At 42.8% G+C, this 21,029-nt stretch overlaps 1 protein-coding gene across 1 annotated transcript in view; it reads right to left on the bottom strand.

Moving 5' to 3' along the window:
• ttc29 (tetratricopeptide repeat domain 29) overlaps positions 1-21,029 on the bottom strand; it is a 480,386-nt gene that overhangs the window by 440,053 nt on the left and 19,304 nt on the right. Inside the window, exon 3 of the mRNA XM_072568671.1 lies at positions 18,405-18,494. Within this exon, the coding sequence (XP_072424772.1) occupies positions 18,405-18,494 (90 nt within the window). The remainder of the gene's footprint in view (positions 1-18,404; positions 18,495-21,029) is intronic.

Genomic DNA, 21,029 nt, shown 5'->3' with positions numbered 1-21,029 from the left:
TATCAATTTTACAATAAAATAGAGCAGCGTTCAGTTTAGTTAGAATGGGATGTTAAAGTTAGAAACAAGTTGGTTTTCCTGTCACAAAAAGATGGTGTTTGCGGACAGCATCTTAACCATGCATGCAGAATTTAGATCCATAGTACTACTACAGAAGGCAATACAGAAACCAGAAGCCATTTGAGCGGGGTCAGCAGTGCCTATGACAGCCTTCTGCCTGGCAAGGGTACTTATGTGGGGTGATCTCTTTCTGTACTTGATATCTCCAAACTGCGTCTCCCATGATGTCAAACATTCCTACTAGCTATTTTGATGCTGTACTAACAAACTTAGATGACACTGGTCTGCACAACATATAATGTGTGAGGGATTTTCCCATGTCTAGAGTGGGATGGGCAATGGTGAGAAGGTTGCAAATGGTTGATGAGAATGAAAAAGATCAATTGTCAATGTCATAAAAAAGAGTTTCTGATTTTTCCCTTAAGCTTTAAAATATTAAGCATGGGTAAAGTAGGGCAATAGTGGAACATATCCCAGGTCTCTTTAAGAACAGTTTTACATGCCTGGACCATTCCAGCAGACCCTTGCAGTAAAGTCCAGAAAGGATACGCCATATCAATTTATCGCAACTAAAGCTAACAAATGGAGATGTTCTGGATGCAGAAGCAGTGGGGATTGACTGCAATTTTCCCAGGATGAAGGTGACGATCAAGATTAGGAGGGCCATTCAAGACAACATGATATTGTGTGTAAGGTATGATTCCATGAAACTATAAGACACAGGAGAAGTGTTAATTCATTTGGCCCACTGAGTCTGCTCCACCATAGCTTAAATGTTTCTCAACCCCATTCTTCTCCCTTCTTCCCATGACCTCTGATCCCCTCACTAATCAAGAACTTATCTTTCTCAGTCTTAAATACACTCAATGACTTGGCCTCCACAGCCTCGTGAAGAACTCCACAGGTTTATCCCCTCTGGTTGAAGGAATTCTTCCTCATCTCAGCCTCTAAATGGCTGTCACTTCACCCTCACACTGTGCCCTTAGCTCCTAGTCTTTTCTGCTTATGGAAACATCTTCTCCATGACCACTCTATCCAGGCTTCTCAGTATTCTTTAAGTTTCAATGAAATCATCCCTCATCCTTCTAAACTCCATCGAGTACAGACCCAGAGTACTCAACCACTCCTCATATGACAAGCCTTTCATCCCCAGGATTGTTCTTATAAAGCTGCTCTGGACCTAATCTAAGGCCAGCACATCCTTCCTGAGGTAACAGGTCGAACACAGCTCACAATCTTCCAAATGCAGTCTGGCCAAAGTCTTACACAGTCTGAGCACCTAGCCTTTTTGAAATGAATGCTAACATTGTATTTGCCTTCCTAACTGAACTTACGTATTAACCTTAAGTGAATCCTGAACTAGAACTCCTAATTCCCTTTGTCCTTCAGATTTCTAAAGCATTTCCACATTTAGAAAATAGCCTGTGCGTCTCTTCTTCCTACCAAAGTGTATAACATAATTCCTTCCAATGATATTCCATCTGCCACTGCTTTGGCAACTCTCCTAGCCTGTTTAAGTACTTCTGCAGCATCCTACCTCCTCAACACTACCTGTTCCTTCACTTATCTTTGTGTCATCTGCAAAAGTAGCAACAATTTCCTCAATTCCTTCATCCAGATTGCTAATGTATAACATGAGTAGTTGTAGTCCCAATACGGACAGTTGTAGGACTCCACAAGGCACCGGTTGCCACACTGGAAAAGATGCTGTCATACTACTCTTTACCTTCTGCCAGTCAGCCAATCCTTTCTCCATGTCAGTACGCTCCCATAATACTGTGGCTTCTTAGCTTATTTAGCTGCCTTCTGTGTGGTACCTTGTCAAAGGCCTTTTGCTGATCCAAATAAATCACATCCACGAGCTCTCCTTTGTCTAACTTACTCATTATCTCATCAAAGAATTCCAACAATGTATCGGACAGGGCCTTCCCTTGACAAACTCTTGCTGACTTCACCACGTGTGAATGAGTATATCAGGCTCTTGCTTAACTGGTCTTGGGACTTAAAATTATGGACCAGGCCAGAACCCTTCAAAATATTTTAAGGTGGTAGTCTGGACCCTAGCTTTGTCTTATTTTAAAGGCAGATGTATAGTGGATATTGCACGTGTGATGCAGCTGGTCAAACCACTCTGCTTTAAACAAAACAGAATTTATTTAAACACTGTAGTTGAAACATGAACAAAAGAAAATAGAGTATAGAATAACTTAGCTATTGGAAAACTTAAGCAACCCATTATAGCAACTTAACTAAGGAACTGTTCCAATCCAGCAATATTCCATAAACACACCCCTTGACAAAAAGGGTAAATTCAAACATAAGTTCTTACATGCAGAAGGAAACAACTTCCAAAGAGATTCCAGAAAGAAAAGTCAGTCAGGAATCACCTGTTGGAGCTTGGAATCTTTCCTTGACTCCAGCATCTTCTGACTGCTACAGCTAAACCAAATTAGAAAAAAAAACTGAACTGGGAGAGCTGGCCACTCCCCTGCCATTGTTAAACTAGGCTTTTTCTGGACCCCTCGGCACTTCTGTCTTTACGACCTCTCTTAAAAAAAAATCAAGGACAAAATAACCTTGATAAAATGGCAGCATTGTCAGACTGTTCTCTCAATTTCAAGCACAATCCTCAGATGTTAACAAGGAGGACGTTGCAGGGTCAATAGGGTTGTGTGTGCAGTTGTTGCTTCTGTTGTTTTGATAAATACTGGGGGGCCCATCCAATTTCATCATTTTTTAATCAGATTTTGTTTCATTTACCTGCAACTGAAAGACTTGCCATACCATTTCAGAGGGCAATTAATGTCGCGATGTTACTGTGGATCTGGAGTCACATGTAGGCCAGACCACGTGATGATGGTATATTTACCTTACCTAATGAACCAAATGTATTTTAATTACAGATCTACTAACTGAATTCAAACTATTTCATTTGCCATAGTGGGATTTGTATGCATTATCCCCACAGTATTAGCCTGGGTCTCTGGGTTATTTGTCCAGTGACTAAACTACTCCACCACTACTTCTCCTGTGTTGCAACTGACACCATACAATAATGGCAGTCATTTATATATAATAAATATGACCATTTCAATTGAAACATTGTATATTGTTTGGAATATTACACACTGTTCAATGAAATAGAACTGATATCCACAATGTCCAATAAAGTAGTACAAATTTCCCAAAGCATTTTTCAGGAAACATGACTTGGACAATAAAAGAATGGTAATAACAAATTGACAGTCCATTTTCTGCCTTTAATGATTTTTAATGGAATTAAATAGGCTATCAATTTGCTCGCTATCATCAGTTTTCCATTATCACCAAAAACTAATTTCACCTCTTTTTCTGCTCATTTAGGTAATTCCTCTTCATGTAATCTGATTAAATTATGTACAATCACTGCAGTTCCTCACATCACAATAGTTATTCTATTCCGCCCTTACTTTACAACAGTTAATATGGGAAGAATCTTATTATGGGTTGTGGGATATGGGCTGCAGCAACATATATGGCAGAATCAGGTAACAATTGCAGCAACGCACATCTCGAGCAACTCATGCCAGCTTTTATGCTTCTCATAAGTGATGTTGCACGATTCTTGCTAGGCAGTCATGTATTGCCAATTTATAGTGATTGTTGTTATGTGCCTTGCTAACAGACCAACACACTTCATTAATATTCAACCCCTTGCCAAACAAGCTTGATCTCAGAAAAACCTGACAACGAAATCAGAGTGAGCAATTTCGTGATTTCAATTTACCACTTTACTCTGAATGGCCTCCATGTTGGAAACCTTGCACCAACACCTCAGGTCACATTCCAAGGGCACTGGCCACATGCACTCGGTCCATGGACATTTGCATCTGCCATGTGTCAGCTACAAACAATCTTCAGTGCACATCTTTGAACAACTTAAAAGAAGCTTCTGCAATTCAATGCTCCACAGCAACAATCAGTGTAATATTACAAGGACATTGTGCATTCAGGGACACACATGGACTGGACCAGGGTGCATCTCCAAACTCAGTTGCTTTCAAAGCTGAGTACCCATGCCTTGTCTTTTTGCACTTTGGCTCCTCAGCAAGAGATGCCAGACTCATATTACTGTTAGGCAAAAGTGAGGACTGCATTTACTGGAGATCAGAGTCCAAGATTAGAGTGGTGCTGGAAAAGCACAGCAAATCAGGCAGCATCTGAGGAGCAGGAAAATCAACGTTTCCAGCAAAAGCCCTTCATCATGACTGAAGGCAGGGAGGTTCCAGGGTGGAGAGATAAATGGGAGGGGGGTGGGGGGTAGGGAAAAGGTAGCAAAGAGTACAATAGGTGGATGGGGGTGGGGATCAAGGTGATAGGTCAGAGAGAAGGGTGGAGTGGATAAGTTGGAAGGAACACTGGCAGGTAGGACAGGTCATGAGGATGGTGCTGAGCTGGAAGGTTGGAACTGGGGTAAGGTGGGGGAAAGTGGAAAGGGGTGGGGAAGGAAATATATCCCTGGTGGTGGGGTCCGTTTCGAGGTGGCGGAAATGTCGGCAGATGATATGGTTAATGAGAAGGTTGGTAGGACAGAAGGTGAGGACCAGGGAGGTTCTGTCCTTGTTACGATTGGCGGGGTGAGGTTTGAGGACGAAGGAGCGTGACATGGATGAGATGCATTGGAGGGCATCATCAATCACGTGGGAAGGGAAACTGCTGTCTTTAAAGAAGGTCTTCATCTGGTGTGTTCTGTGGTGGAACTGGTGCTCCTGGGAGCAGATATGGCGGGGGTGGAGGAATTGGGAATACGGGATAGAACTTTTGCAGGAGGTAGGGTGGGAAGAGGTGTAATCCAGGTAGCTGGGGGGGTCAGTGGGTTTGTAAAAAATGTCAGTGTCAAGTCAGTTGTCATTGATGGAGATGCAGAGGTCCAGGTTGGGGAGGGAGGTGTCAGAGATGGTCTAGGTGAATTTAAAGTCGGGGTGGAATGTGTTGATGAAGTTGATGAACTGCTCAACCACCTCGCGGGAGCACGAGGTGGCGCTGATGCAGTCATCAATGTAGCGGAGGAAGAGGTGGGGAGTGGTGCCGGTGTAACTACGGAAGGTGGAACTGCTATGTAGCCGACGAAGAGACAGGCATAGCTGGGGCCCATACAGGTGCTCATGGCTACCCCTTTAATCTGGAGGAAGTGGGAGGATTCGAAGGAGAAATTGTTAAGGGTGTGGACCAGTTCAGCCAAATGAATGAGTGTGTCAGTGGAAGGGTACTGTTGGAGACGTCGGGAGAGGAAGAAACAGAGGGCTTGGAGGCCCTGGTCATGGCAAATGGAGGTGTAGAGGGATTGGATGTCCATGGTGAAGATGAGACGTTGGGGGCCGGGGAAATGGAAGTCTTGGAAGAGGTGGAGGGCGTGGGTTAAGTAGACACAAAGCCAAGAGTCTTGTCATAGGTTTCATCAGGACTTAGTCAAGCCAAGAGAGCTAGCTTTTGCTCAGGGGGTCCCAGCAAAGTAAGTCAAGGGTGGCTTCTGATACTAATCCATCCCCAACTCGGGGCAGTTGGTGTCAGGATCCTCTCCTCATTAGGGGTGAGGAGCCAAATGGCAGGCAGTACATCACTAGTACCCCCGACTCTTTTATGCCCTACTGTGGACCACCAGGAGAAGCACTTCTATATACAAAGGGAGGAAGATGTTTGCAATTCCCTTCCACAAATAGCAGTGGATGCAGGATCAGCTGTTAGATTTAAAATCTGAGATAGATCCATTTTTGTCGAGCAAAGGTATTAAGAGCTTTGGGCCCCATGCAAGCAAATGGAGTTAGTCCACAGAGAGTTATGATCTCAGTGAATGGTGGAACAGATGTGAGGGAGTGAATGCCCTATTCCTGCACCAATGACTGTTTTCCTCATAGAATGAGTCAAGCAGATTTTCCAGGAGTTGAAAGTGGATGGCTCAGCTTTTACTCTTGGCACAGGTGGGAAGGTGTCCCAAGTGAGTAGGCAATGCAGAGGGCATACAGGGTTAGTGGGATCAAGCGTTGAGGTGGGTGAGATTGTTTGGGAAAGACGTTGCAGACAATGGAGAGAATTGTAAAGCATAAATCTTGGTGGAAGGTGGGTACAGTAGCAGAGATAGAGCGAGTGCGAGGTGTCAGAGAGAGGATAGTGTATTATACCTTGGTGGCGTGAAGGAAGACCAGTGACTTTCTTCCTATAGTGCTGTGCAATCTTCAAGGCAACTAAAACTACTTTAAACTGTGTGGAAACCTCAGACCAGGCTGCACGGTCTAGTATCGTGGCTTCTACTACTTGCCACGGGGGAGAAAGAACTCCCACAAGTCCCCACCTTCAGGTCCCTGACCGCAAAGTGGGGCACTGATTTCCTTGTCTAAACAGCAAATGTCACCAACCATGCAGGGCAGCTCAGCACTGACAGTGCTTGTTCAGGTATGCAGTGAGCTTTTAAAATATCACAGGTACAAGGGATATGAATTTTGGGAGATCTACTGAGCAATCAAGTTGTCTGGGAACAGCATGTGTTTGAGGTAGCGAAGTCAGATGTCAGCAATGCCATGGGGGTACTATAGGTAATTAATGAGGTGAGTTTGGTAAGATACAGCAAGAGAACCTTCCAATGAACCTACCGTGATTAAGATTTAGCCAGAGAAATGTAAGATATAGATCAATGGGTAGAATTTTCCCAGCCCCTCAATGACATTAGTAGTAGAGACTCATTTGGGAAAATGGAATGAGTTTGGCATAAATGAGATTTACGACGTGAAGAGAAATTGTCCAATTCTCCAACAATGGTTTTGAAGTGGATAAAAGCCTAACTGGAATCAATTTACAATCATTTGTATGCCATTAGTATTTAACCTTGCCTCATTAATGAGCTGTTTTCCATCTTCCCACCTGCTTGACTGAAACTATTAATGATTAGATTACATTACATTACAGTGTGGAAACAGGCCCTTCGGCCCAACAAGTCCACACTGACCCGCCGAAGCGCAACCCACCCATACCCCTACATTTACCCCTTACCTAACACTACGGGCAATTTAGCATGGCCAATTCACCTGACCTGCACATCTTTGGACTGTGGGAGGAAACCGGAGCACCCGGAAGAAACCCACGCAGACATGGGGAGAACGTGCAAACTCCACACAGTCAGTCACCTGAGGTGGGAATTGAACCCGGGTCTCAGGCGCTGTGAGGCAGCAGTGCTAACCACTGTGCCACCATGCCGCCCAAACTGTATGACAATTCCCGACATGAAAGTCAGAGAGTATCTGGTGACTTCCATTCACCACTTGGTCTTTAGGGCTTTCAAGTTGGATATCAATCACCATCATTTCAGAGCATGGTCCACAGTGAGTGACTGTCTGTACCTCTGCTCCATCCACAGAGGTTAGCATCAGATGCGTACCAACCTCACCATATCCTCATAGCACATCTCTGACCTACTTACAATGCAGTTCTATCATTTCTGCCAGAACAATTCATACGCAGAGACAAGGACCACCATCTCATGGATTCTCATGAGTCCTCACTTGCTGTCTTGACACTCACTCACTTTGTGCCTACTTGGATGCTCATTGTATCTTGCCTTGTCTTGCCTTTTCTTTTATGCTTTTCCCCCTCAACCAGAGCTTAAAGATGCACTGTACTTGTCTTTGTACTTGCTGTTTTGCCTTGGTGTTTACCACAGCCACAAAGCCAGTTAACTTATCATGGTTGTCAGCAGCAATCAATCAGTCAAGGGATGGACATGGCGCTATTCACAGAGTGTTATATCAATCTTATACCGCAGTTCTGGTTAGTCACCAGTCAGGGCTGTCCATTCAAGTCAGTTGGATTGGTAAGGAGTTGTTATCAGCCTTTTCTGTATTCACTGCCTTCATCCATTTAGAGGCATAGAGTCAAAGATGTACAGCATGGAAACAGACCCTTTGGTCCAAACTTCCATGCTAATCAGATGTCCTAAATAAATCTAGTCCCATTTGCCAGCATTTGACGCATATCCCTCTAAACCCTTCCTATTCATATACCCATCCAGATGCCTTTTAAATATTGCAATTGTACCAGTCTCCTCCACTTCCTGAAACAGCTCATTCCATACACGCACCACCCACTGCATGAAAAAGTTGCTCCTTAGGTCCCTTTTAAAACTTTCCCCTCTCACCCTAAACCTATGCCCTCTAGTTTAGGAGTGCCACACCCCAGGAAAAGACAGTCTATTTACCTATTCATGCCCCTCATGATCTTATAATCCTCTACAAGGTCACCCCTCAGCCTCCAATGGTCCAGCGGAAAATAGCCCCAGCCTGTTCAGCCTCTCCTTACACCTCAAAACCTCCAACCCTGGCAACATCCTTGTAAATCTTTTCTGAACCCTTTCAGGTTTAACAACATCTTGCTGATAGGAAGGAGATCAGAATTGCACACAATATTCCAACAGTGACCTAACCAATGTCCTGTACAGCCACAACATGACCTCCCAACTCCTGTACTTAATACTGCGACCAATAAAAGAAAGCATACCAAACGCCTTCTTCACTATCCTACCGACCTGCAACTAAACTTTCAAGGAGCTATGAACCTGCACTCCAAGGTCTCTTTGTTCAGCAACACTCCCTAGGACCTTACCATTAAGTGTATAAGTCCTGCTAAGATTGGCTTTCCCAAAATGCAGCACCTCGCATTTATCTGAATTAAACTCCATCTGCCACTTCTCAGCCCATTGGCCCATCTGGTCACGATCCTCTCGTAATCTGAGGTAACCCTCATTGCTGTCCACTACACATCCAATTTTGGTATCATCTGCAAACTTACTAATTGTATCTCTTATGCTCGCATCCAAATCATTTTTGTGAATGACAAAAGATAGAGGACCCAGCACCAATCCTTGTGGTCACAGGCCTCCAGTCTGAAAAACAACCCTCCACCACCACCCTCCGTCTTCTACCTTTGAGCCAGTTCTGCATCCAAATGGCTAGTTCTCTCTGTATTCCATGAGATCTAACCTTGCTAATCAGTCTCCCATGGGGGACCTTGTCGAACACCTTACTGAAGTCCATATAGATCACATCTACCGCTCTGTCCTCATCAGTCCTCTTTGTTACTTCTTCAAAATTCTCAATCAAGTTTGTGAGACATGAGTTCCCACACACAAAGCCATGTTGACTATCCCTAATCAGCCCTTGCCTTTCCAAATACATGTGCATCCTGTCCCTCAGGATTCCCTCCAACAACTTGCCCACCACCGACATCATGCTCACTGGTCTATAGTTCCCTGGCTTGTCCTTATCACCCTTCTTAAACAGTGGCACCATGTTAGCCAACCTCCAATCTTCCGGGACCTCACCTGTGACTATTGCTGATACAAATATCTCAGCAAGAGGTCCAGCAATCGCTTCTCTAGCTTCCCATAGAGTTCCAGGGTACACCTGATCAGGTCCTGGGATTTAGAGTCATAGAGTCATAGAGATGTACAGCATGCAAACAGACCCTTCAGTCCAACTTGTCCATGCTGACCAGATATCCCAACCCAATCTAGTCCGACCTGCCAGCACCCGGCCTATATCCCTCCAAACCCTTCCTATTCTTATACCCAGCCAAATGCCTCCTAAATGTTGCAATTGTACCAGCCTACACCACTTCCTCTGGCAGCTCATTCAATACACATACCACCCTCTGCGTGAAAAAGTTGCCCCTTCGGCCTCTTTTGTATCTTTCCCCTCTCACCCTAAACCTATGCCCTCTAGTTCTTGACTCTCCAACCCCAGGGAAAGACTTTGCCTATTTACCCTATCCATGCCCCTCATGATTTTGTAAACCTCTAAGGTCACCCCTCAGCCTCCGACACTCCAGGGAGAACAGCCCCAGCCTGTACAGCTTCTCCCTGTAGCTCAGATCCTCCAACCCTGGCAACATCCTTATAAATCATTTCTGAACCTTTTCAAGCTTCACAACATCTTTCCGATAGGAAAGAGACCAGAATTGCACGCAATATTCCAACAGTGGCCTAATCAATGACCTGTACAGCCACAACATGACCTCCCAACTCCTGTACTCAATACTCTGACCAATAAAGAAAAGCATACCAAACGCCTTCTTCACTATCCTATCTACCTGAGACTCCACTTTCAAGGAGCTATGAACCTGCACTCCAAGGTCTCTTTGTTAGCAACACTCCCTAGGACCTTACCATTAAGTGTATAAGTCCTGCTAAGATTTACTTTCCCAAAATGCAACACCTCGCATTTATCTGAATTAAACTCCATCTGCCACTTCTCAGCCCATTGGCCCATCTGGTCCAGATCCTGTTGTAATCTGAGGTAACCCTCTTCGCTGTCCACTACACCTCCAATATTGGTGTCATCTGCAAACTTACTAACTATACCTCTTATGCTCGCATCCAAATCATTTATGTAAATGACAAAAAGTAGAGGGCCCAGCATCGATCCTTGTGCCTTGTGGCACTCCACTGGTCACAGGCCTCCAGTCTGAAAAACAACCCTCCACCATCACCCTCTGTCTTCTACCTTTGAGTCAGTTCTGTATCCAAATGGCTAGTTCTCCCTGTATTCCATGAGATCTAACCCTGCTAATCAGTCTCCCATGGGGAACCTTGTCGACTGCCTTACTGAAGTCCATATAGATCACATCTACTGCTCTGCCCTCATCAATCTTCTTTCTTACTTCATCAAAAAACTCAATCAAGTTTGTGAGACATGATTTCCCATGCACAAAGCCATGTTGACTATCACAAATCAGTCTTTGCCTTTCCAAATACATGTACATCCTGTCCCTTAGGATTCCCTCCAACAATTTGCCCACCACCGAGGTCAGGCTCACCGGTCTATAGTTCCCTGGCTTGTCCTTACCACTCTTCTTAAACAGTGGCACCACGTTTGCCAACCTCCAGTCTTCCAGCACCTCACCTGTGACTAACAATGAGGCCCAGCAATCACTTCTCTAGCTTCCCACAGAGTTCTCGGGTATACCTGATCAGGTCCTGGGGATTTATCCACCTTTATACGTTTCAATACATCCAGCACTTCTTCCTTTATAATATGGACATTTTGCAAGGTGTCACCATCTATTTCCCTACAGTCTATATCTTCCATATCCTTTTCCACAGTAAATACTGATGTGAAAGGGGAGGCTTCATAACTCAGTCTCAATAATAGTACAGCCAAACACATAAATGTAACAGACAAAGTGAAAATATTTTGTCGTTATCTTCAGCTTGAAGGACCAAATGGAGGGCACTGTCAGTCTTCAGATAATTAATTTATTTCACAGAATATGAAGAAATGGGCAGGTGGAGTTTAATTTAGATAAATGTGAGGTGCTGCATCATGGAAAGGCAAATCAAGTCCGGACTTGTACACTTAATGGCAAGTTCCTGGGGGTGTTGCTGAACAAAAAAAGCCTTGGAGTGCAGGTTCATAGTTCCTTGAAAGTGGAATGGCAGGTCGATTGAATAATTATTACGGTATTTGGTATGCTTGTGTTTATTGGTCAGTGCATTGGTATTGAATATGGGAGTTGGTAGATCATGTTGCAGCTGTACAGGATATTGTTTCGGCCGCTTTTGGAGTACTGCGTTCAGTTTCGGTCTCTGCTACGTAAGGATTTTGTGAAACCTGAAAGGGTTCAGAATAGATTTACAAAGCTGTTGCCAGGGTTGGAGGGCTGTTTTCCCTGGAGTGTCGGAGGCTGAGGGGTAACCTTATAGAGGTTTACAAAATTATGAGGGGCATAGATAGGGTAAATAGACAAAGTCTTTTCCCTGGGGTTGGGGAATCCAGAACCAGAGGGCATAGGTTTGGGATGAGAGGGGAAAGATATAAAAGAGACCTAAGGGGAAACGTTTTCACACAGAGGGTGGTATATGTATGGAATGAGTTGCCAGAGGAAGTGGTGGAAGCTGGTACAATTGCAACATTTAAGAGGCATTTGGATGGGTATATGAATAGAAAGGGTTTGGAGGGATATGGGCCAGGTGTTGGCAAGTGGGACTAGATTGGGTTGGGATATCTGGTTGGTATGGACAGGTTAGACCAAAGGCTGGATTAGTGGTGCTTTATTCCTGATGAAGGGCTTTTACCCGAAACGTCGATTTCGCTGCTCGTTGGATGCTGCCTGAACTGCTGTGCTCTTCCAGCACCACTAATCCAGTATTTGGTTTTCAGCATCTGCAGTCATTGTTTTTACCAGGTTAGACCAAAGGATCTGTTTCCATGCTGTACATCTCTATGAGTCTAATTAGTTAATTGCTCACGACTATTTATGATTGGATGTGCTAGAACAGTAAATCAGCTCACTTAGGAGATTTTCTTTGGTATAAACACCTCTTTAGATCATTGATGTGAACAAATCAATTTCTAGTGATGTAAAAGCAGTTCAACTCACTTCTATCTTCAATAATGTATACACATTATAGTCAAATTAGAAGTGCCAACTTCACCTGCTGAACACTGATCTCTGCGAGTGAATGTCACAGCAACTTTGGCATATAGTCCCAGCTCGTGAATCTATCTAGATTAGCCCTACAGAGTGAAACATCATTTTTAATGGGATGGCAATGACAGCTTCTTATGAATTATTATTTTGTTTGCAATTGTTAAAAGTGCACCACTGCTTGAACTGGACTGTTTGAGACTGAGAAAGTGAACATGAAAGTGATCACGAAAGTGAATGCAAAAGTGAGTGCAAGAGTGAGCATGGGAGTGAGCGCAAGAGAGCATTTGGGTGTGTATTGGTGGCTTGGTGATTTGACTTTTGGGGTAAATGTATCAACATAATTATCATCTTTAATTAATTAAGGTTGCTGTTCTTACTAACTTGACTATGCAAAGGGCTCATAAACAGTATTTCTTCTAAAAATATTGTCATAATAGATCATGGCGCGGGGGGAGGGAAAGAGCGAGGGTGAGAGAGAACTAGAAAAAACAGCTGAGAGAGGACTGGCAGTGGTTTAACCAGAGAGCCACCACACCTCAGGCAAGGGTCAGGCCGAGAAGGACAGTGGTGGTATCTTCACTGGTACAGGAATTGAACCTCTGCTGTTGGCATTACATTGCATTGCAAACCAGCATCCAGCCATCTGATCTAACCATCCTCCCAATGAAAAAAAATACATTGATTATGGACAGCAAAACAAAAGAGTACAGAGTTTCAGTTCTCTCCCAATCCTGTCCATGAAACTGAGTGAAATTTAGATATTAACTCCATTGTATCTCAGTTTCAATTAAAAGTAATATTACTTCCCAGGAACAGCTAGTTAAAATACAAATGACAGCACTTAAATTGGGAAAAAAAAATTAGGAGACTACCAATGAAATGAAACAGCTTACAAAACCAGGGAGGAATAGCCTCAGAGGTGTAGATAATTACTCAGTGCCTGATCCTAATAGTTCTGATTGGAATGATATATAAGTAGAGATCAACTAGGAGAAAGTGAGGACTGCAGATGCTGGAGACCAGAGTTGAAAAGTGTGGTGCTGGAAAAACACAGCAGGCCAGGCAGCATCTGGAGAGCAGGAGAATCAACGCTTCAGGCATAAGCCCTTCTTCTGTAAGAAGGGCTTATGCCCGAAATGTCAATTCTCCTGCTCCTTGGATGCTGCCTGGCCTGCTGTGTTTTTCCAGCACCACACTTTTCAACTCTGGTCTCCAGCATCTGCAGTCCTCACTTTCTCCTGCATCCAAGGAGCAGGAAAATCGATGTTTCAGGTTGGAACCCTTCTTTTAAAACTTATGTTGGCTATAATGTGATTACATTGCCAACGCTTTAAGCGCTATTTCTAAACAGCGACTTTTCTATAACTTGGGGTTGCACAAGAACATAACCATCATATTATAGAAGAACTGACGATTAATAAAAAACTAAAAATGAGAGATTGAATAAAGTTTCTCCCTCTCAATGTGACAGGTCTGCTAAAATTAATAATATGATATATATAATGTACAAAAATTAAAATTGGCAAAGGGACAAGTTAGTCTTATTTGACTGGGGAATACTTTTTTTTCTCAAGTAATGAATTCATATGATGGCTATTCTTAGATTCCAGGAGCTATAAGTTCAATCAATAAGGAACCATGGTCACATTTTTGGGCATTTCATTTAGCCTTACTTCATTAAGATACTTGCTGATGTCAAGACATAGTGTGTGAAAGCAGAACTTAAGTTACTCTAGTGAACAACCCAAGAATTCAAACTTCTGATAAGGAATTAGACTGAACTTCCACAAAGAACAGCACATACCAGCTCAATTTGAACCAATGTAACCCTGTCAGTCAGTTCTAGATGTAAGGGAGTATTAAAACCAGTAGAGTCGAAGACCACATGGTGAAATAAGGAATGGTGGAGAGGTCAGGACAGCTGATTAGGATAGCAGGTAATTTCAATTAGATTCCCTACAATGTGGAAACAGGCCCTTCAGCCCAACAAGTCCACACCGACCCTCCGAAGAGTAACCCACCCAGACCTATTTCCCTCTGCCTAATGCACTTAACACTATGGGCAATTTAGCATGGCCAATTCACCTGGTCTGCACATCTTTGGACTGTGGGAGGAAACTAGAGCACCCGGAGGGAACCCACGCAGACACTGGGAGAATGTCCAAACTCCACACAGATAGTTGCTCGAGGCTGGAATTGAACCTGCGTCCCTGGTGCTGTGAGGCAGCAGTGGTAACCACTGAGCCACCGTGCCACCATGAAGGTTCAAGAAGTTAATAGCAGATGGATAACATCAGGACAGGTTTAGATAAAGAACTCACTGATTTTTGGTCATTTTTTACTAAAGGAATTCCTTTTTGGGACTATAAGGTCGATCAATAATCCATCCAGTTCTATTTGAAAAAGGGTAAAAAATTAAGGATATTGTGAGTACTGTATGCTGAATTCAGTGGAGATAAACTCCCAAGTGTAGATCCAAACTAACACACATGGATATTTGATGAAGTCATGAAGACATGAAGCAGTGAGGGGAAAAAAGGATTTCTTGTTTACGCACACCAGCCATCTTCCTGTCATGTATTAATACTCGCTGCTTATCAAGGTCACATATTTTCTTCGTATTGCTTGTACTTTATATACAAGATGACACAAATCTCTTTGCACTAGATGTCTCTCCATTTAAATCACAGTCTACCTTTCGATTCTTCCTACCAAAGTGCATAACCTCACACTTTGCTCCACTGAAAACCATCTGCCAAGATATGCCCATTTACTCAACTAATCTACCTTCCCTTGCAGATTCCTCATGTCCTCATCACAACATGCCTTCCCACCTATTTTTTGTATTGCCTGTAAATTAATTAACATTATACTGTGCCCCCTTTCCAAGTCATTAATATGGGTAGCAAGTAATTGAAGACTTAGATCTGATTCTTGTGGCACTCCAGTCGTTACAGATTTTCAACCTGAAAAAGATCAATTCACCCTGACTCAGTCTTCTATGTGTTAACCAAATATCAATTCATGCCAAAACATTATCTGCAATACTGTAAGTTTCTACCTTATCCAGTAAACCTTAATGTGGCGCCTTCTCAAATGCTTTATGGAAATCCAAATACAATATATCCATTTGTTCCCTTTCAACACTGCTTGATATATCCTCAAATTTGACAAATGTGATTTTTGTTCCACTAAACTAATGCTGGCTCTGATTGATTGCATTCAGTAGTTCTAAATATTCCTCCTCAATAATGGACTCTAGCATTTTCCCCAAGAACATTTGTGAAGTGAATTGACCTAGTTTCCTGCTTTCTGGCTTCCTCCCTTCTTGAACAGGCATGTCAGATTAGTAGTTTTCCAATTTGTCAGAAATAAACACAACTATTCTAATCCCATTTTCCAGTGCTTGACCATAGCCTTGGCATTGCAGGTACACATTTAAATACTTCTTAAATGTTTTGATTCCCACCACGTTTTGGGTGTACAAAAATTCCCTCAAATTCCGTCTGGAATTACATTTCAAGATGGCGGCGCCGGCAAGATAGGCAACATTCAGGGTCCTGAACGCATCGATTGCAGACCAGCCGCTTCCTTCCTTCTCCCTTATCTTTCTCGTCTTCTCTCTTTTTCTTCTTTCTTTCATCTTCTTCGTGTCCGAGAAGCCAGCATCTTGGGAGTAGGCAAATGCAACAGGATTCTTGGTGAGGCAGTGGCAGCCTAGCCTGCAGCAGAGCCAGAGACGCCTGGATGCAGTAGGCCCATAGTGGGGTCTTTGGCATGACCAAAGAGTCAGCTTTAGCATCAGCAGCGCGATATACCCAGAGTGGGGAATCCTGGCATAATTGATTGGCAGAGGAGTCAGGGACTTCTGATTGCGGTCAAGGCAGGTCCGGAGCAGGGAATCCTGGTTATCGACGAGGCAGCAGCTATAAGCTCCTGGTTGTGATAAGCCCATAGCCAAGGTCTCCTAGTTATCAGTGAGTTGATGGTGGTAGTAGAGCCAGTGATGTCTGGTTGCAGGGTAAGCCTGTGTTCAGCACAGGACCTAGCATCGGTGGCATCAGCAAGGTGGGCCTAGCGACAAAGAGATGGCGCTTGAAAGGCGGTGACTCCCACATTGGTAGGTCTGGCGTATTTGGTGGAAAGTGCAGGTGTTGTTGGTGAGCTGCTCAGGGCTCAAGACTCATGGCAGAAGCAGTGGAACAAAGATAAGACTCTTTTTCAGTTATATCTTTTTATTCTTAAACAATTCAAAATGGTGACAGTTGAAGCTTTTCACTGTAGAATCACAGAATCCCTACAGTGTGGAAGCAGGCCATCGGTCAATTGGGTCACACCAACCTTCCAAAGACCATCCCATCTGGACCCACTCCGCTATCTTAACCCTGCATTTCCCATGCCTAATCCACCTAAACGCACAACCATAGACACTATGGGCTATTTAGCACAGCCAGTCTACCTAACCTGCACATTTTGGACTATGGGAGGAAAGTGGAGCACCTGAAGGAAATTAGTCATTTCAAATAAACCTATTGGATTATAACATGACGTCATGTGACTTCTGACTTTATCCAATCAAAACAGACACAGAAGAAATACTTACCAATCATCTACCCAGTTTCCTGTGATACCACACTTTACCTCAAGAAGTAGAAACAGATCCGTTTCTACTGCTGGTTTTACCGTCACATCACTGTTGCCCTTCTCACGCAGGTCTATTGTACTCTTTATGAAGCTGCTGTCCCCACATGCTCTCTCATGCTGCTTCAGAAAGTCTAACCCCAATTTTTCTCCTGCTCTTTGTGAAAGCACTGTTCCTGCTCTTTCATACTGTCTATGAACTGCTAACCCACTCTCTCTTGCACAATTTCAGAAGGGTGCTCATTTCTCACTCTTTTAGGTGCTAGTGGCAGATTCTGGTCTTCCTCTCTTCCATTAATATGTATGCTGGTGACAGTCTTGTCCTGCTGTTTAGATTCTAGTGATTATCTCTGGGCTCTCCACTCTTTTGAAATATGTTGTGAAACTTGAAATGGTTCAGAAAAGATTTACAAGGATGTTGCCAGGGTTGGAGGGTTTGAACTGTAGGGAGAGGCTGAATAGGCTGCGGCTGTTTTCCCTGGAGCATCAGAGGCTGAGGGGTGACCTTATAGAGGTTTACAAAATTATGAGGGGTATGAAAGAGAGTAAATACACAAGATCTTTTGCCTGGGATGGGGGAGACCAGAACTGGAGGACACAGGTTTAGAGTGAGAAGAGAAAAACTTCAATAAAAAGGACCGAAGGGGCAACCTTTTCATGCAGAGGGTGGTGTGTGTGCGGAATGAGCTGCCATAGGAAGTGGTGGAGGCTGGTACAATCACAACATTTAAAAGACAACTGGATGGGTACACTAATAGGAAGGAAGGATTCAGAGGGATATTACCCAAGTGCTGGCAAATGGAACTCGATTAATTTCGGATATCTGGTTGGCATAGACGGGTTGGACTTAAGGATCTGTTTGTGTACATCTCTATGACTCTATTGTTCATCAAAAGATGCATCTTACAATTTTCAGTCTAATTTGCAAGTGTATTGCAAGTTGAAAAAGCAGTAAATTGAGTGACAGCATTACTGTCACCTATAATAATGTGTAAATGACTATACTCAGAACTCTATGATAATACTGCAGGAAGGTAACTATAAGAGAACTAGGAAGGCACAATTTTATGCTGCAAATCCATACACTTAAACACTGAAAATATGTTGAAACAGCAAGAGTTCAGCCCTGTTGTAGTTAAGGTTGATTGCTGTTGAAAGCCATTCAACTCACATCTTTACTGCCATCATTTAAAAAAAAATTTGAGATATCGTAGTAGTTCCACTCCAATAATTAAAATATATAGACTTACAGATTAATATCCTGTTTGGAGAGTTTCAAATTTTTACTCCATGCTTCTAAGCGCTTTGCTTCTGCTAATCGTTCTCTCTGTGTTGGTACTCTGTAAATAATAAATTTATATTAGACATGTAGAAACAACAACTGTATCTTTTTATTTTAATCAAGCACTGTTAACAGTACAACTAAAATTTGCCTCAGTAATGTTATATGGATATTTATTCAATACTTGATGATGGCATCAACCATTTTGGGAAATGATAAACTGCAGCCAGTGTGTGTCAATATACTCCACACTTAAACATTGCTAAAAAGGGGCTAGAAATTGAAGCTTTTTATCTTGCACTCATTGAAACTAGTTTGCAAGAAACAGACAGGAGAAAGAAAACACCATTTTATAAATTATACAGAAGAAGACGACGGTACTGATTGACAAACCCAGTGGTGCGTGACAAGGTTAAGCAGCCAAAATAAAGTGCTATAACATTGTGGCTGTTCTAAAGTGAGGTTCAACCTTCCTAAACAAAGAATTCCACAGGTCAGATGCAGCAATTCAGTTTTCATTAGCAGCACTGGACTTGCCAAGGATAAAAATGAATAGTTTTGAAATACCTAAAACTTGAATCATGTGTTTCTAAACTTAGACTTCAATGCAATTGACATCTGTTCCAGTATCAGATTGGCTTTGTTGATAACAATTTTGTGTAAACAAGAAACTTTTGCATCCAAAGCTTTACTGCTTTTACATGACATCATTTTTGCCCCAACATATTTCAACATATTTTACCCCCACATTCCTGATGAAGAGCTTATGCTTGAAACGTCAACTCTCCTGCTCCTCGGATGCTGCCAGACCAGTTGTGCTTTTCCAGTACCACACTCTTCGACTCTGGTCTCTAGCACCTGCAGTCCTCACTTTCTCCGTATTTTACCATATGTAACTTCAAAATTCATCTAACACTCATTAAAGGGGAAACTTAAATGCACAGATGATCCAAGATGATGAAGCAGGATTCTTTATTCCACTGTTTTCCAAACATGTAGGCAAATTAAAGTTAAACTAGGTATTCACGTGAAATTAAGCCTTTAGTTCATGTCTGGTTGTGGAAATCCTCAGTCTGTCTTTCTTACAAAGACACTTTTCTTTTTCTCCAGTGTCCAGTCAACTGCTTGAGCTCCTCATTTGGTACCCTCTGTCACTGTCAGTAAAATCCAGATCAGCAGAGCATTGAATAAAATTTTATTCAATAATAAGCTTCATAACAGCACGTTCTGTTTGGCCATAAAAGATCAAGCTGACACATAACTTTAGGAATTGGCATTTAGGGATGGGCAATAAATGCTGGCCTAATCACTGACACCTTCATCCCATGAATCAATTTAAAAAAGGACAATATTCTACAGTAACAAAGACAAGGGAAGAAATGCCCTAGCATAATTGAGATTATTTAATATTAAGCATCTTCCAAAAGATGCTTAATTTAAACAAGCAAGTCATCACAGGAGAGCTGAAAACCAGAGTGTGCTCCTCCTGCTTTATCAGTGAAGCCAGTAAGCTTTCTAGAGATTGGGACCAGTGGGTGCGTAGGAAGTAGCGAAACTTCTGGTGCGACTCCTGGAAGCATGGGTTTTGCAATTGGAACGGTGACTGGGGTCACTGTGGAGTATCTGCAATGCGGATAGTATTGTGAATAGCACACATAAAGAGGTGGTCACATCGCAGGCTTGGACTCCATAGGTAGGAAAGGAATGACTGACTACCAGGCAAAGCAAGAAGACTAGCCAGGCACTGCAGTGCAAGAGTCTCCTGTGGCTATTCCCCTGAGATATTGTTGAAAGGAATGGCTTCATGGAGAAAGCAGAAAGTACCAAATCAATTGCATCACAGTTGTCTCTGCTGCAAAGTGGAAGTTAAAAAGTGTGGTAATATAATAGGTATAGGAGATTCAGTTATATGGAAAATAGACATCTTTGTTGCCACAAATGAGATTCCAGTATGGTTTATTTCCTCCATGGTGTTAGGGTCAAGGATGTTTCACAATGGCTATAGGACATTCTGGACGATTGGGTAAATAGCCAGTGGTTGTGGCACACATCGGATCAAATGACATCGGCAAGAAGGGTGATGGAGGTCCTAAAAGCAGTGTACACGGAGTCAGGAAGTAAGTATTACCTCAAAAGGTAGTGATCTCAAGATTACAATCAGTACCATGTGCTAGTCAGAGTAGAAATAGCAAGATATATCAAATGATTGTGACTGAAGAGATGCTAAAGGGGAGGAGTTTCAGATTTCTGGGGCATTGGGACTAGTTATGAGGGAGGTGCAACCAGTACAAACTAGATGGGTTACACTTGAGCAGGACCTGGACTGATGAACTAGGAAGATTTGTAAGAGTGATTGGAGAAGCTTTAAACTAAAATGACAGGGGAATGAGAATCTATTTATGGAGTCAGAAGAAAGGGAATCAAGAACAAAATCAAAAGATAGAAAGGGGAAAAAGAAAAGTGATAGGCAGAGACATCAAGGGCCAGCATCAAACTGGGGCACAGTGAAAAATAATAGGAATGGTTTCTACTTTAATAGACAGACAATGCACAATAAAGTGAATGAGTTAATTGTGCAAATAGATGAAAACAG

This window comes from Chiloscyllium punctatum, chromosome 1 (assembly GCF_047496795.1).
Source record: "Chiloscyllium punctatum isolate Juve2018m chromosome 1, sChiPun1.3, whole genome shotgun sequence".
NCBI classification, from domain to species: domain Eukaryota; kingdom Metazoa; phylum Chordata; class Chondrichthyes; order Orectolobiformes; family Hemiscylliidae; genus Chiloscyllium; species Chiloscyllium punctatum.
This window is presented reverse-complemented; position numbering and strand designations above follow the sequence as displayed.